The sequence below is a fragment of the Hypanus sabinus genome, chromosome 2 (assembly GCF_030144855.1).
Source record: "Hypanus sabinus isolate sHypSab1 chromosome 2, sHypSab1.hap1, whole genome shotgun sequence".
NCBI lineage: Eukaryota > Metazoa > Chordata > Chondrichthyes > Myliobatiformes > Dasyatidae > Hypanus > Hypanus sabinus.
In genome coordinates this window covers 40132512-40148453 of record NC_082707.1, presented here as the reverse complement: position 1 = coordinate 40148453, position 15942 = coordinate 40132512, and the positions used below count along the sequence as shown (strand labels likewise).

Here is a 15942-nt window from a genome sequence, read left to right as displayed (position 1 = left end):
TTACTGCAACTGGAGTGGATTAAAGTCAGTGCTAACTAACATTTTATTCTAATAATGGGTATGATTTTACAATATTCTATTTTCATGTGAAGTAATGTTATATTTATTGCTGGATTTAGGAGGCCATTCCAATGTCAGGAAAACTTAGGACAAATGATCAATGAGGTATGATGCATCTTTTATTCTCTTGAGAAATGCAATTGTATATCATGCAGAAAAGATGGATCTATATTATTTGGCAGTTAACTATCCTGGAAAGTGTGAGATGTCATTAATTTATTTCTGCATTTCTCCTAAGCCAATGCTTAATACAAAAACATTCTTTATTTGAATATCTTTGTGAAGTTCTGTATTTGAATATTTTAGGCCCCTTATCTGAGAAAAGCATATGTTGCCATTGAGGAGGGTCCAGAGGAAGTTCTCAAGAATGATCCCAGAAATGATAGAGTTAATGTATGAGGAGTGTTTGTTGGTTCTGGGCCTATACTCATTGGAGTTTAGAAGAATGGGGGGGGGGGGGGTGGGAGGTTGGTATTCATTGAAACCTATTGAATATTGAAAAACCTATAAGTGGATGACCCTTTAGAATAGAGATAAGCAGATGTTTCTTTAGTCAGAGGGTAGTGATTCTGTGGAATTAATTTTAACAAGCTGGCTGTGGAGGCCAAGTCATTGGGTATATTTAAAATAGAGGTTGATAGGTTCTTGGTCAGTAGGGGTGTCAAAAGTTATGGGGAGAAGGCAGGAAATTAGGGTTGAGATGGAAAATAAATCAGTCATAATAGAATAGCAGAGCAGATTCAATGGGCCAGATAGGCTAACTCTGCTCCTATGTGTTATGGTCTTGTAAACAAACCAATTATTTAGTCTTCTGACAGGGTGAAGAAATTTAAGCAAATGTTATTCTCAAACGCACACAAAATGCTGGAGGAATTCAGCAGGTCAGGCAGCATCAGTGGAGAGGAATAAAGAGCTGACTTCAGGCTGAGCAGAATCTCTTGTGTTTATGTTATTCTCGAACAGTTAATCTTGTGCCCAATACTAATTAAGTGTTTGTGGGAGGTTAATTACATAATGCACTAAAACTCCTAATAGTTTGGCATCTGGTTGTTTATAAATCCTGATAGTTTGCATTTGGCTTGTGCATCTGTCCATGATGTGTGTGAGGTGTATAGCCACAGCCACAGCCAAGAACTTCCTAAACTCAACAGGTTAACTGGGAAATTTATTTTTGGTAAATTGTCACATGTCCCGAGATACGGTGGAAAAACTTATCTTGCATATTAATCAATTCACAGCAGTGCAGTAAGATGGTACGAGGTAAACCAATAACAGAATGAAGAATAAAGTGTTACATTTACAGAGTGAGTGCAGTGCAGGTAGAGAATAAGGTGCAAGGCCATGATGAGGTCAAAAGTCCATCTTATCATACCTAGGGGACTATTCAAAAGTCTTATAATGGTGGGCTAGAAGTTGTCTTTGTGTCTGGTGGTTGGTACTTCCAGGTTTCTGTGTCTGTTTCTCAATGGGGGTGGTAGAGAAGTTAGAAAGTCTGGGATGGGTGGGATCTTTGATTATGTTAGCTGCTTTACTGAGATAGTGAGAAGTGCAGACAAAGTCCATGGAGAGGAAACTGGTTTCAGTGACGTGCTGAGCAGTGTCCACAGCTCTCTGAAGTTTCTTGTGGTCACGGACAGAGCAGTTGCCATGTAGCATGTTTTGGGGAATGTCTATGGGTGTTAATGAGAATTATATCCAATAGTCTGAAAAGTCCAAAGGGTGCCAGTTTTTCTTATTGTAAATTGGAGGTTTAATATTTCCTTACTGTTAATAAAGTATTCTACTTCATAGGTGACAATTGTCTTTGAAACAATCAAAAATATCTCAGTTCAAAGTGGAATAATTCATTGTAAATATTTCTGACAGGCATTATGGGGTATTTCTTGTATACTTAATCATGGGGATCACAAGAAGACTTGGTATTACACTATCATTTAAGGTTAAGCTGCCTTGTGAAATAATTTTTTGAGTCTGTTTATAACTGACTGTTTCTTGCATGTGAAGCCCCTCACTAGGCTCATATCGAAACTTGGCTTGTTAGCCAGCCCTGCTCAAGCCACGGGGCTCAGCGGTGAGAAGTCTACTTTTCATAAGCAAGAGGTGTCTAGGGTCAGTGTAACCTGGGGTTCAATTGAACAAGAACGTTGTGATGTTGCGATTAAAGAAATCTCAATTTGAGTGAATGTTGCATAAATACTACCATATTAATTACCATATTGTCAGTCAGCAAGAAATAACAAGCGATACACCACATAACATTATAAAGGAAGTATATTTACAAACTTAAGCTTTATCAAACAGTCGGTAGGAAAAAAGAAAAAAGGGGGGGGGAATATAAAAGGGCCCATTACAGAAGACAAGTCTAAATGTGCACATCGTTGCAGCTCATCTTGAAGTTGTCTTTTTACTCGCTTGCTGGACCCACGGCTTGTGTGAAAGCACACACCACATTCTGAACTTCACTCGACATCCATCTCAAACAAACAGGTTCTCTCTTGGGAGTATCAGCTCTTTTTCCTTGGAGCTGTTCATCTGCACGAAGCACCTTATGCGACAGGGATGTTCCTTCCCACAGCATCCTCAGTCATCTTCCCTCTTGTCTTCTCCGTAGCTCCTCCGACCCTCGAACCACACTGTCCATCACAAATCTCTCAACGCCCCACTGTTTTGAACTTTCTCCTGATTCCTCCATCCTGATTGAATGACACAACATTCCTAAATTGAACATCATAATCCCTTACCTTTTAGCTGAAACCAGAACATCCTAAAAGCAGAAAACTGTAGTGATGTTGCTACACACAGCGCTGAAATAACGACACGCAGTTGGTAAGTCATTTCGAGACTAGTTTATTCAAACTTCGCGGCGCTGGCATTTAATCCCTAGTGCCCGCTGGCTATTTGTGAGCCGGTTCGCCTGCGCAGAAAGTGGGTCGCCACATAACCACCCCCCCCCCCCAGAACCGGCGATACACCCCCCCAATGTCCACAGTCTGGATTAGCCTCTGTTTGGGAGGTCTGTCTCTGCGCCGCGGTGCCTGAACCTCGACCGGCTGCACCAAGTCCACATGGGCTGGTTTGAGTCGGTCCACCGTGAAAACCTCCTCTTTCCCCCCAATGTCCAGAACATACGTGGACACGTTGTTGTTGATCACCTTGAACAGCCCCTCGTACGGCCGCTGTAGTGGTGCCCGGTGTCCGCCCCTTCGTACAAACACAAACTTACAGTTCTGCAGGTCTTTGGGTACATGGGTTGGGGTCCGTCTGTGCTGTGAAGTCGGTGTGGGGGCCAGGTTGCTGAGCCTGTCACATAGTCTGTCCAGGACTGCTGCGGGTTCTTCCTCTTGGGGGCTGGTATGAACTCTCCCAGGACGGCCAGGGGTGTGCTGTACACCAACTCGGCCGACGAGGCGTGCAGACCCTCTTTGGGCGCTGTGCGAATTCCAAGCAGGACCCAGGGAAGCTCATCCACCCAGTTAGGTCCTCTCAGGCAGGCCATGAGAGCCGACTTCAAGTGATGGTGGAAGCATTCCACTAGTCCATTCAACTGTGGGTGGTAGGCAGTAGTGTGGTGTAGCTGCATTCCCAACAGGCTGGCCACAGCCGACCACAGGCTGGAAGTGAACTGGGCGCCTCTGTCGGAGGTAATGTGGGCTGGAACCCTGAAGCGTGCTACCCAGGTTGCAATCAGTGCTCGGGCGCAGGAATTGGCAGATGTGTCGGTGAGCGGGACCGCCTCTGGCCACCTTGTGAACCGGTCTACCATAGTCAGCAGGTACCACGCTCCTCGGGACACTGGTAGGGGGCCCATGATATCCACATGAATGTGGTTGAACCTCCAGTGGGTGGGTTTGAACTGCTGCGGCGGGGCTTTAGTGTGCCGCTTCACCTTGGCTGTTTGGCACTGTGCGCACGTTCTGGCCCATTCACTGACCTGTTAACGAAGTCCGTGCCAAGCGAACTTGCTGGAGACCAGCCGGACGGTTGTCCTGATAGATGGGTGTGCTAAACCGTGTATGGAGTCGAAAACTCACCTCCTCCAGGCTGCTGGGACGATGGGGCAAGGTTGGCAGGTAACCACGTCACACAGGAGGGCCCTCTCACCTGGGCCTACGAGAAAGTCCTGCAGCTGCAAACCCAAGACTGCGGTCCTGTAGCTGGGCATCTCATTGTCTGCCTGCTGCGCCTCCGCCATTGCTGCATAGTTCACCCCCAGGGACAGGATAGCTGTTCTGGAGAGTGCGTCTGCCACAACGTTGTCCTTTCCTGTGACATGCTGGATGTCCGTCGTGCACTTGCAGATGTAGGACAGATGTCGCTGCTGACCAGGGATTAGACACCTTTGTGAACGTGAAGGTCAACGGTTTGTGGTCCATGAATGCGGTGAACGGCCTGCCTTCTAAGAAGTACCTGAAATGCCGGATTGCCAGATACAGGCCCAACAGCTCCCGGTCGAAAGCACTGTACTTGAGTTCGGGTGGTCGTAGGTGCTTGCTGAAGAACGCCAGGGGTTGCCAGCGCCCCTCGATGAGCTGCTCCAGCACCCCACCGACTGCTGTGTCAGATGTGTCCACTGTGAGGGCGGTTGGAACATCCATTCTGTGGTGCACCAGCATTGCGGAATCTGCCAAAGCTTCCTTGGCTTTAATGAAAGCGGCTGTGGCCTCCTCGTCCCAAGTAATGTCCTTGCCTTTACCCGACATCAGGGTGTACAAAGGGTGCATGATACAGGCTGCTGACGGGAGGAAACGGTGGTAGAAGTTCACCATACCAACGAACTCCTGTAGGCCTTTGACTGTGTTGGGCCAGGCAAAGTGGCGGATCGCGTCTACCTTGGTGGGCTGAGGTGTTGCCCCGTCTTTGGTAATCCTGTGGCCCAGGAAGTCGATGGTATCGAGACCGAACTGGCATTTGGCCGGGTTGATTGTGAGGCCGAAATCACTCAGGCGGGAGTAGAGCTGGTGGAGGTGGGACAGATGCTCCTGACGACAACTGCTGGCGATAAGGATGTTGTCCAAATAGATGAATGCGAAGTCCAGGTCGCATCCCACCGCATCCAATAGCCGCTAGAACGTCTGTGCGGCATTCTTCAGGCCGAACGGCATGCGGAGGAACTTGAACAGGCCGAACGGGTTGATAAGTGCTGTTTTGAGGATTTCTTCAGGGTGCACCGGGATTTGATGGTATCCCCAGACGAGGTCTACTTTGGAAAATATTCTTACCCCGTGCAGGTTTGCTGCAAAGTCCTGTATGTGCAGCACAGGGTAGCAGACTGGAGTTGTAGCCTCGTTCAGTCTGCAGTAGTCACCGCATGGTCTCCAACCCCAGGATGCTTTGGGCACCATGTGCAGGGGGGAGGCCCATGGGCTGTTGGACCTCCGTCCAATTCCTCCATCCTCTTGAACTTCTCCTTTGCCAGGCGGAGCTTTTCTGGGGGGGAGCCTTCGTGCACGGGCATGGAGGGGTGTTCCCTTGGTCGGGATGTGGTGCTGAACCCCATGTCTGGGCATGGCTGCCGTGAACTGCGGTGCCAGAATCGATGGAAAGTCTGCCAGGATTCTGATGAATTCGTTGTACGACAGCGTGATGGAGTCCAGGTGTAGGGCTGGCAACTTGGCTTCACCCAGGGCAAATGTCTGGAAAGTCTCGACATGTACCAGTCTTTTCCCTTGTAAGTCGACCAGCAGGCTGTGAGCTCGCAAGAAGTCTGCCCCCAGGAGTGGTTGGGCCATGGCGGCCAGTGTGAAGTCCCACGTGAACCGGCTGGCACCGAACTGCAGCTGCGCTGTGCGGGTGCCATAGGTCTGTATCGTGCTGCCGTTTGTGGCCCTCAGGGTGGGTCCTGGCTTCCTGTTGTGGGTGTCGTAGCCCATCAGGGGCAAGACACTGATTTCCGCTCCGATGTCGACCAAGAAGCTGCGTCTCAACTGTTTGTCCAAGACATACAAGAGGCTGTCCTGGTGGCCAGCCGCCATAGTCATTAGCGGCAGCTGGCCCTTGCTGGGTGGGTGACAACGGTGGGCTTTTGTGCCCCACTGCTGGTGGTAGAAACACCACTGTTCACTGGCCTCCTCACTCCTGTCTCTGTGTTGTGTGCGCCCCCCTGACGGGCCTGGTCTGGTCTGCTGTTGGGCGTGTTGGCCTGGTAATCTGACTGACGGGCGCCATGCTCTCCCTCTTGGCTTTCCACAGCATGTCTGCCCAGGCCGTCACCTTCCGGGGGTCACTGAAATCTGCGTCAGCCAGCAGCAGATGTATGTCCTCGGGCAGTTGCTCCAGGAACGCTAGCTCAAACATGAGGCAGGGCTTGTGTCCATCAGCCAGGATCAGCATCTCGTTCATCAATGCTGACGGCAGCCTGTCTCCCAAACCGTCCAGGTGAAGCAGGCGGACACCTCGCTTGCACTGTGAGAGGTCAAAGAGCAGCGGTTTGAATGCTTCATATTTGCCTTCTTCTGGGGGTGACTGTATGAAATGCGCAACCTGGGCGGTCGTCTCCTGGTCAAGGGCACTCACCACGTGATAGTAACGTGTGGAATCAGAAGATATCTGCCGAATCCAGAACTGGGCTTCTGTTTGGCTAAACCACACGTGTGGTCGCAGCGTCCAGAAAGTCAGCAGTTTTAGCGAAACTGCATGAACAGATGAAGAGTTGGTCATCTTTGGTCCAAATCCTGTTTGGACCGTCGGGGTCACCAATGTAGCGATGTGCTACACACAGCGCTGAAATAACGACACGCAGTCGGTAAGTTGTTTTAAGACTAGTTTATTCAAACTTCGCGGCGCTGGCATTTAATCCCTAGCGCCCACCCTCTCCGGGCGGAAATGATGTCAGAGGTGTATTACCAAAGTCTCCCCCTGCGCGCTGGCTATTTGTGAGCCAGTTCGCCTGTGCAGAAAGTGGGTCGCCATAAAACACTGCTTTTACAGAACTGCTAAAATGAAATACCTACAGCATAGCAGTAAAAATCTTAACCAGGGCATTACATGGGTTTCAGAGGTGACCAAATCTGGGACCAGCTGTGGTCCCTTACGTCCTACTTGTATTGCTCCAAGGATCAGAGTACTGAAGGAGCGATGTGTTCAGGTGATTCAAGGAACGCTCTTAATGGAAACCCGCTCATTGGCCCTATCAAGGCTATCCTTTGGATTGAACAAAAATCTATCTCAGACTATAACGGGAAATGATATTTCATTTCTTTAAAATGAAAACATTGTGTCTCTGGATCTTGTCCAGTTGTGTGTCTATGTGTTTTTTAGCCTCACCAGGCTTCCTCTGATTTTGTGGAATTACACACATGCGTGCACGCACACACAATATAGTGGAATATGTCCATTTTATGTTTTGTTGATAAAACAGCAAGTTTTAAATATAGGTGTCCAGGCCTTAAATGTATTTTGGAAGTGGAGCAATATCCAGAAAATATAGTTTATTCATGAGAATCGCTCCCAGGATTAATTTTGCTGAGTCAACTGAGGGAGCAAAGTGAAAATATGGATGTGATCACATTATGGACATGGCCAGGGTATCATGTAAAATTATTTTATTTCAGTGACAGTCTTAGCAACAAGAATATGCTCCAATATAATAACTCTTCAATGGCATAGCAATATTTAAAAATAAGTTACTGGAATTCAAGCCTGTTATTCTTATTTGAACTCTATGATAGAAAGATGTGTGCCTTTTGCAGTTTAATCACATAAATTACTTTTACTAATAATGACCATGGAGATACAAATAAAAGTACATTTCATTATTAATTCCATAACAAAATGCAAATTCAGAGTTGGTGGCTGTGCACTTTCTCATTTATGATTTTTTAAAATTTTGATATTCTGTTGGTTAGAATTCTGTTCTTTTTAGTTGTTAGTCTTTGCTGTTTTTTTGTTACTCCAGTGTGATGTGAATGGCACAGAAAAAAAATCAGTAATGAGCTTTTAAGTAAACCAACATATAATGTTCAAAGTATTTTTCCCCCACTGGTAGTGAATCTAAAATTGAAGTTTTTTTTTTAATTTAAAAGATTACTTGTCTGCCTTTTAAAACGGGTTGTTACAATAACCAGCAAGTCCTGACAGGTTTACTGGCATTAGTAGATATAAATTTCTTATGTTCTAACAATTCCTTACTTCCACCACAGGAGTGCACTGCAGCCCAAGATTTGGTACACTAAAATTGTCAGGGTGAAAAAGCACAGCAGTGTCTTTGTTTTGCCATTAGGTATTTGAATAAAGTGCTGTATTTTAGTTGTATGATCTGTTAAGATGTGTTTGAGATCACTGAAACTGTAGGATTTCCCATTCAATTGGAACAGTTTGCATCTGATAATCTGATTATGATGGTGAGGAAAGCCCCACTGATTTGTACAGTAAGGAGGATTTAAAGCATTTTTTTCCCCCTGAGTAATGTAAAACACTGCAGTCAGATTGAGAATGAAGAGGAATTGTAATTTACCAAAAATCAGGAGCATTTTGTATGTCTGGTTCAGGAATTTTATGTGCTAGGGCAAGGGCAGTTGGAGTTGTAAAGATGGCGGTAGAATGGTAAAGGACTTCAGCGAGGAAAGATATTTTGGAAGTAGAATGGTAGTTTGGAAGGATGTAAAGTGTAAGAATGGAGTAATCATGTTATACCCACCGAGCTGCAGTGTTTGCACCACAGTATGCAGGTAATGCTTATACTCTTGCACGGTTGGAGGCCAAATACAGAGTAAAGCTGATTCATCCTCTACAAAACTCTTCTGACTGCAACATAAAGTCCTCCAACAACAAACCTTAACAACGTCACACTGGAAAACCTGACCCAATTCCTGTATCTTAAGAGGCCTTTTCTCTGGATATGAGACTGATGAAATTTATTGTTGCCTTCAGTGCACTAGCACAGCCTTTGGCTGCTGAGGGAAGAGATATTTGAAGATCCAGACCTCCAACCTAACACAAAATTGCTTATCTGGCAGGAAGTGATCACTGCCTTTCTTGTGCTCCTGAGACCTGGATTACCAGGCATCACAAGACACTTGGAAAATACTACTACTGTTACCTCTGCAGAGTCCTGCAAATTTTCTGAAAGGATAAGAGAACCAAAATCAGTATCCCCTCCCATACTTAAAGCATTGATGCACAAGTTACACTGAGCACCATAGGACAGGCCACATCATTTCCATGCCTAACACAAATTTTCCAAAGCAGAGACTTTATTCCACTTACTATCACAGGAAAACAATCAAAGTTGTGCTCAAAGCTGCCGTGGAGAAATGCAACATCCCCACCTACTCCTGAGATTGGCTGGCCTGTGACCACGCAAAGTGGAGAGAGAACATTAGGCATAGCGTTGAAAATTTCAAGGCTACGTACTAGGAGTGCACAAATATTATATAAGTAGTAGAAGGAGTGCACTATCTCACAAACTTCCCACGCGCCTTGTCAGGGTCTGCCTGGGCCATCTGTAGAATTACCTGTTATCTGTATTGACCATATTTGAACCCACAAATGGAAGTAACTTCCCTCTGCCGAGGAACTGTTCAGGAAGTAAGTTAATAATTTTCCCTGATTGTGCCATTTTGCATCATGTTTAACTCCACTGCAGAATCAGGAAGTGTCTCCATTTATATAGTATAATTTTCACAAGTAAACAGTGTTAGCAAACCAAATATTAAAAAAAAGATACCAATCTGCACTAAGGTACAGTAAAACAAATGGCCAATATCTTGGTTTTAAGGAGCAACCTAGAGGAGGAAAGAAGTGGATTAGAAGAGTGCAGATATTGAAAGGGCTGTAGAGCTAAAGATGAGTTAGGGAGCAGCATGGATGAATTCATAAACCAAATCAAGAATTGTAAAATGAAGACACAACTTCTGAGCTTCTCTTGTTGGAAATTCTTTAGTTTAGAAACACTGATAGAGATTATATAGATATATAGACTGATAAGAGTAGTAAAATGGATTCAACAGTGGCTAGATGGGAGATGCCAGAGAGTAGTGGTGGATAACTGTTTGTCAGGTTGGAGGCCGGTGACTACTGGTGTGGCTCAGGGATCTGTACTGGGTTCAATGTTGTTTGTCATATACATTAATGATTCGGATGATGGGGTGGTAAATCGGATTAGTAAGTATGCAGATGATACTAAGGTAGGTGGCATTGTGAATAATGAAGTAGGTTTTCAAAGCTTGCAGAGAGATTTAGGCCAGTTGGAAGAGTGGGCTGAATGATGGCAGATGGAGTTTAATGCTGATAAATGTGAAGTGCTGCATTTTGATAGGAATAATCCAAATAGGACATACATGGTAAATGGTAGGGCATTGAGGAATGCAGTAGAACAGAGTGATCTAGGAGTTAGGTCTTTATTCTTTGGAGTGTAGAAGGTTGAGGGTGGACTTGATAGAGGTATTTAAAATTAAGAGGGGGATAGATCGAGTTGACGTGGATAGGCTTTTTCCATTGAGAGTAGGGGAGATTCAAACAAGAGGACATGATTTGAGAGGGGGCAAAGGTTTAAGGGTGGCACAAGGGGGGATTTCTTTACTCAGAGAGTGGTAGCTGTTTGGAATGAACTGCCAGTAGAAGTGGTAGAGACAGGTTCAGTATTGTCATTTAAGGTAAAATTGGATAGGTATATGGACAGGAAAGGAATGAAGGGTTATAGGCTGAGTGTGGGCCACTGGGACTAGGTGAGTGTAAGCGTTGGCACGGACTAGAAGGGCCGAGATGGCCTTTTTCCGTGCTGTAATTGTTATATGGTTATTATTCTTTGAGGATTTGTATTTCCAACTATATTAAGCTCTGCATGTATCTCGGCCTATAAATTTTGCAAAATAAGTTAACTAAAGTTTCAACCATGAACCAGACAAACAAGATAAACATAAACACAAGAGAGTCTACAGTTGCTGAATTGCATTAAGGTAGAATATGAACAAACAAGCCAAGATAAACAGTTTACTACCTACCTCTATTGTGAATTTGAACTGGTTTGGACCTCCTGCTGATTGAGATTAACTTTTTTTTAACATGGATTTTGCAATGTTAAAGAAATTTTTTTTCTACTTTGGTATTAACAAAATTGAGTTTGTGAATGAGGTGGTTCATTTTAAAAGGCCAAAGGTGAAAAGACTTTGCTACTTCAATACCTGTATTGTGATGTTTCTGTAGTGAATAGGTTTTGATGTATTGACAAGAATACTAATAAATAACTTTTTCTCTTGTTTCCATGAGGTCTCCTATACCTCAGTGATGCAGAGGTAGGATACCAAATTCAAACCCACAAACGCCTGCCTGAAAACAATTTTTAAAAAATAATCAGAGGAGAACCATTTTGAAGATATTCATGCTGTACAATGTTCACATCACAATGCCCACCCCCTGTTTTGCATTAATAAAATGTGACAGGACTCATCATTGTAAATAAGCAATTGTGCTTTAAGCAAGCTGGCAATGAGCTTGTTGCGCAGGAGGAAGAACAAAAGCTGCCCTAGAAGTGGACGCTACTTCAAAGGGTTAGCAGCGCTGCACGAAGTAATGGACAAAGAGCCGATCAGTCTCCTGCTGCTTTGATGTTATTGAAGGTAAATGAGAATGACATTTAAATTCACTTTGTACTTTCAGCACACACTGTATTACACAGTTCACTGAATTTTAAAGCTGCTGTGTTGTGACCTCCTCTGGGCTGGATTTTTCCATCATTTTAGCAAAACTGGAACTTGGGCTGTTGTTCATTGATGCCATTGTATTTTTCTCCTAATTTATTTGACATTGGATCGTATTAAGATATAAGGTTCAGTGCCTTTTAGTGCATGAACAGCCCTACATTATTTTTGCAGTCTGACCAGATTCTGTGCTGGTCAGAAATGTTGAAATAATCAATAATGAAATATTCATTATTTTTAATTCAGTGTCCATGGTACAGTGACAGTATTTGGTTTTGCTTAATTTCAACAAGTGACCTGCACTACATTACACATCTGAATCATCTCAACTGGTACTGACTTAGTATTGGCAAACATTATCTACCTAGTGTAGTTCTAATCAATAAATAACAGATAGAGAGTTTCTACATTGTAAAGTGCCAAATTGTATCAATTTTTGATCCAGTTTTAAGTGAAATTTTCAGAACTGATGAGAGGTTTCTCTTCAAATATTAACCCCTGGCTCTCAAGCTTGCTAGCCTTAAACTCAATCCATTTAAAATGAAGGAGAAACACAGCATAGGTTGTAGAGTACAATAAGAGAATTGAGTTTCATTTTGTCTTCTAAATTGATTCCACCCTTTCTAAAATATTTTAGGAACAATTTAACCCATTTATGTAATCTAACAATACAAAGTTAGTGCAAGTTAAACCTTTGAGAGAAGCATAATTGTATTCCTGTTTTTTGTCAGTAATATAAATTTGCTTTTCTCCAATTGGAGGTATTAAGGAATACCAATTGTTCCTGAAAGTAATATTATTCTTTGCTTACAGATTCATGTGTACCTTTAGGCGTATGTTATGAAGAGGTACATTTAGCAACTGAGTATTTAAAATCTTAAGTTTTTGTAAAGAGGTAATTAAGTACTACTGCGCTGTGAAATTGAACAAATTTAAGTCTGAAATTTGTCATTTTATTAAGTTATTTTATTAAACTAGTTGAATTTATTCTGAGTAAATCTGAAAACAGCAAACCCAAGAAATTCCTGTCACAACATTGAGAAGATGGCAGAAAAACCGGCAATAAAAATGTCATCATTAGTCTGTGTTATGTCCACCAATACCTGGAAGTTGTACAAGAGCAGTTAAAAGTGCAAATCCAAAAATTGTTATAACTGATACTGTCTTCTTCCAGAAAATAATTGCTTGCATTTCTTGTCAAATGCAGTCATTTCAATGATTAGATGTAAACATTGTTTGTGTTTTACTTGTACAATTATGAAACTTGAGCTAAAAGCTGAGCAAGCTACATCCTCCAGGTCTGAAAATTTTTAAATGTGTAGTTGTTCTCCCCTTGGAAAAACATCTCCAAACTAAGTAGTTTTAATGAAGATTAATCTGTTATTAATGTTTAATATTAATTTTACCATAATTCCATTTGTATGTCTCCATCTTTTCCTGTTCGTATAATGTTTAATAAATAAAATTAGTACTTTTTACTTTATTTTGCTGTTTGAGAATTCTTCATTCTGATAATTCAGCCAGCTTGATGACATCATTATTGATTAATGTAACTGATCCCCTGCTGAAGTTGCTATATTGCAAATACTGTTGGAAAAGTGAAAACCCCTGCACAAGGTCAGTTTCATATTTATAGACCAGTTTCTTCAAGGTCAACAGTGACTGCACTTACTTGTAACAGAAGACTTCTTGCACCAAGTTAAGTCTAACAGAGTTGTTACGAGATGCCTAAAGTGGAGTGAACACAGACCTGGACTTCCATTGGGTGGCTGGTGGTCGAATTTGGGTCAGTGCTTAGTACTGTAAGAAGTCTCAGAAGCACTTTAGAGGATCTCATTGTCGAGGAGGGAGGCCTGGGACAGAGGAAGATTTAAGCTTTGTTTGGCTTGTCTGGACCCATGTTTGTTTTAAATTATCCCTCCTTTGGCCCTGGTACCAGCTGTGCTTGGCTGAAACTGTTTAGCTGATTCTACTGCTGAAGGGGTAAATGTTTGGAGGAATTTGAGGTGAGTGTGATGGGAACGGAACAAATGGGGAATTTTAAAAGCAAGATTATCTTTCTCTGTGCTGTGTCATTTATTGGATCATCCAGGCAAACTGTTATTAGAGACATAGAAGGAGTAGATCGTTAGAATCAATTTAGCAGGTTTGTTAAGTAAACAAAGTCACAGGAGAAACACTGAAGCTAGTGGACACAGAAGTGTTGTTTCCAACAAAATGAGACACTCAGAGGAAGAAACCTGTATGAGCCAATGGTGCCTGACATTTTATATGCTAAAGATCAAAGATAGTAGCATGACAATTCTATAGTTAGATTGTATCTACAATGCTTCCTTTGAATTACATATAATTTTCAAGCCACCTTCTTTGCACCTACACTCCAGATACCCAAAATTAATGTTAATCAGCAAAGTCTGGTTTTCAATTAATTGGTATCCAGAGTTACATCTTAAATTTAATCTACAATCCACACTCAAGTCTAAAGATTGGTTGCTGAAGTTAATATTTGCTATATATTAAATGCCAGAAAATGCCCTAACAGCGGGGTGGAAATGTCAGATAGTACAAGTTTTAGTGAGAGGAGGGAAGTTTAAGGGAGATCCAGATTTATCACATGTACATTGAAACGTATAGTGAAATGCATTGTTTGTGTTAATAACCAACACAACCTAAGGATGTACTGGGAGAAGCCTGCAAGGGGCGACACTCATAGTAACACCAGCACAGCATGCCCACAGTACTCAACAGAACAGCAGCAAAATAGCCCCTTTCATCTCACCCATCCACACGTCCACTCACATACACAGATAATCTCTAACCACTAAGTTCTCTGTGATTCAAGATTTTTTTGCACAGTGATAGGTGCTTGGAATACACTGCCAAGGAGGTGATAGGAGATACAACAGCAATGTTGAAAAGGCATTTAGATAAACTTGTTAAAAGACAAAGAATAGAGGGGTAAGGATCATGTGCAGGCAGATGACATTAGTTAGATTGGCATCATGGTCAGTCTATAGACATGGTAGGCCACATGTTCCATCGGTTCCTTCAAGGCTACTAGTGAACATAGCAGTCAGATCCCCATCATGCCATGTAAAGGGACCCTCCAGATTGTGACAAATGCCCCAATTTGGAAGATCAGGTTAAAATTTATGGTATACAAGTCAAAAATTGTCTTGCCTGTTTTCAGAAGTTTACTCAAAGAAATTATCACAACCATTCTCCTTTTACATGTTTTTTTATGATCTTCTAAGTTATTTTATATTTTCCTTTCAATGACGATGAAAATTCGGCCCATTGCGTCTTTGCTAGTTCTCAGAGGAATCCCATTTCTCCACTCATTCCCTGCAGCTCCTCTTCTCTTACGTCCTTTAGTTCCCCCGATTATCTCACCACCCACCAACTTAGTGCAGCCAGTTCACCTACCAGGATGCCTTTGGGATGATGAGAGGAAACTGGAATAACACCATGTGAATTACGACGACAAACATGACACTAGAGTTCTGGATTATACTTGTTCCTGGAACCATGAGGCAGCAATTTTACCTGCTCCGCCACTGTACAGCCCTTCTTTTACATTTACCCGTTCCCCCCCCCCCCCCCCCCCCGAAGTTACCGGATCCTGCCTTCACTGCATATGATGTTCAAGTGCATTTTTTTTAAATTTTGGTAAGGTAGTGAGTAGTCTGGGATGTTGGCTGACAACTATAGCTCATGACTAATCCTAGGGACAGCATACCTGATTTCAGCAGTAGCTAATGAGGTGGTGGTGGGGGGGTGGTTACTGAGTTAGACCATAAGTGGAGCAGAATTAGGCCCATAAAGTCTGCTCCATCATATGTACATGGCTGATTTAGTTTCCCTCTCAACCTGACTCTCCTGCCTTCTCCAATTTACTTTTGACACCCTTACTACTCAAAAATTAGGCTGGGAATGGCCTAGTCACATCCAGTGTCTAAATTTATAATGAATGATCCATCTAGTTCAAATAAGAAACCATTTTATAGATAAAATCCTCAGAAATTAATTAAGTTTTGCATAATGTACTGAAAGATCCTGAAGGAATCTTAGTCTTAAAATCCTGAAGGTAAGATTTGGGATCCATCACCATTTACTTCCACTCGGGGGGAAAAAATCTTCACCCTCAACGTGCTATCCAAAAGTAAAATTCACATCTAAGTGTTTTGTTTCTGTGGCTTCAGCCCACGTGCTATGTAATCTTCTGTAGCATGTAATCTCTTCCATT

General features: G+C 43.0%; 1 protein-coding gene across 2 annotated transcripts in view; it reads left to right on the top strand.

Moving 5' to 3' along the window:
• capn10 (calpain 10) overlaps positions 1–13179 on the top strand; it is a 36758-nt gene extending 23579 nt beyond the window's left edge. For both annotated transcript variants that reach the window (XM_059944600.1, XM_059944609.1), the window contains 2 exons: positions 120–165; positions 11266–13179. In XM_059944600.1, the coding sequence (XP_059800583.1) occupies positions 120–165; positions 11266–11295 (76 nt within the window). In that variant the 3' untranslated portion in view covers positions 11296–13179. The remainder of the gene's footprint in view (positions 1–119; positions 166–11265) is intronic.
• The last annotated feature ends 2763 nt before the right edge of the window (positions 13180–15942 follow it).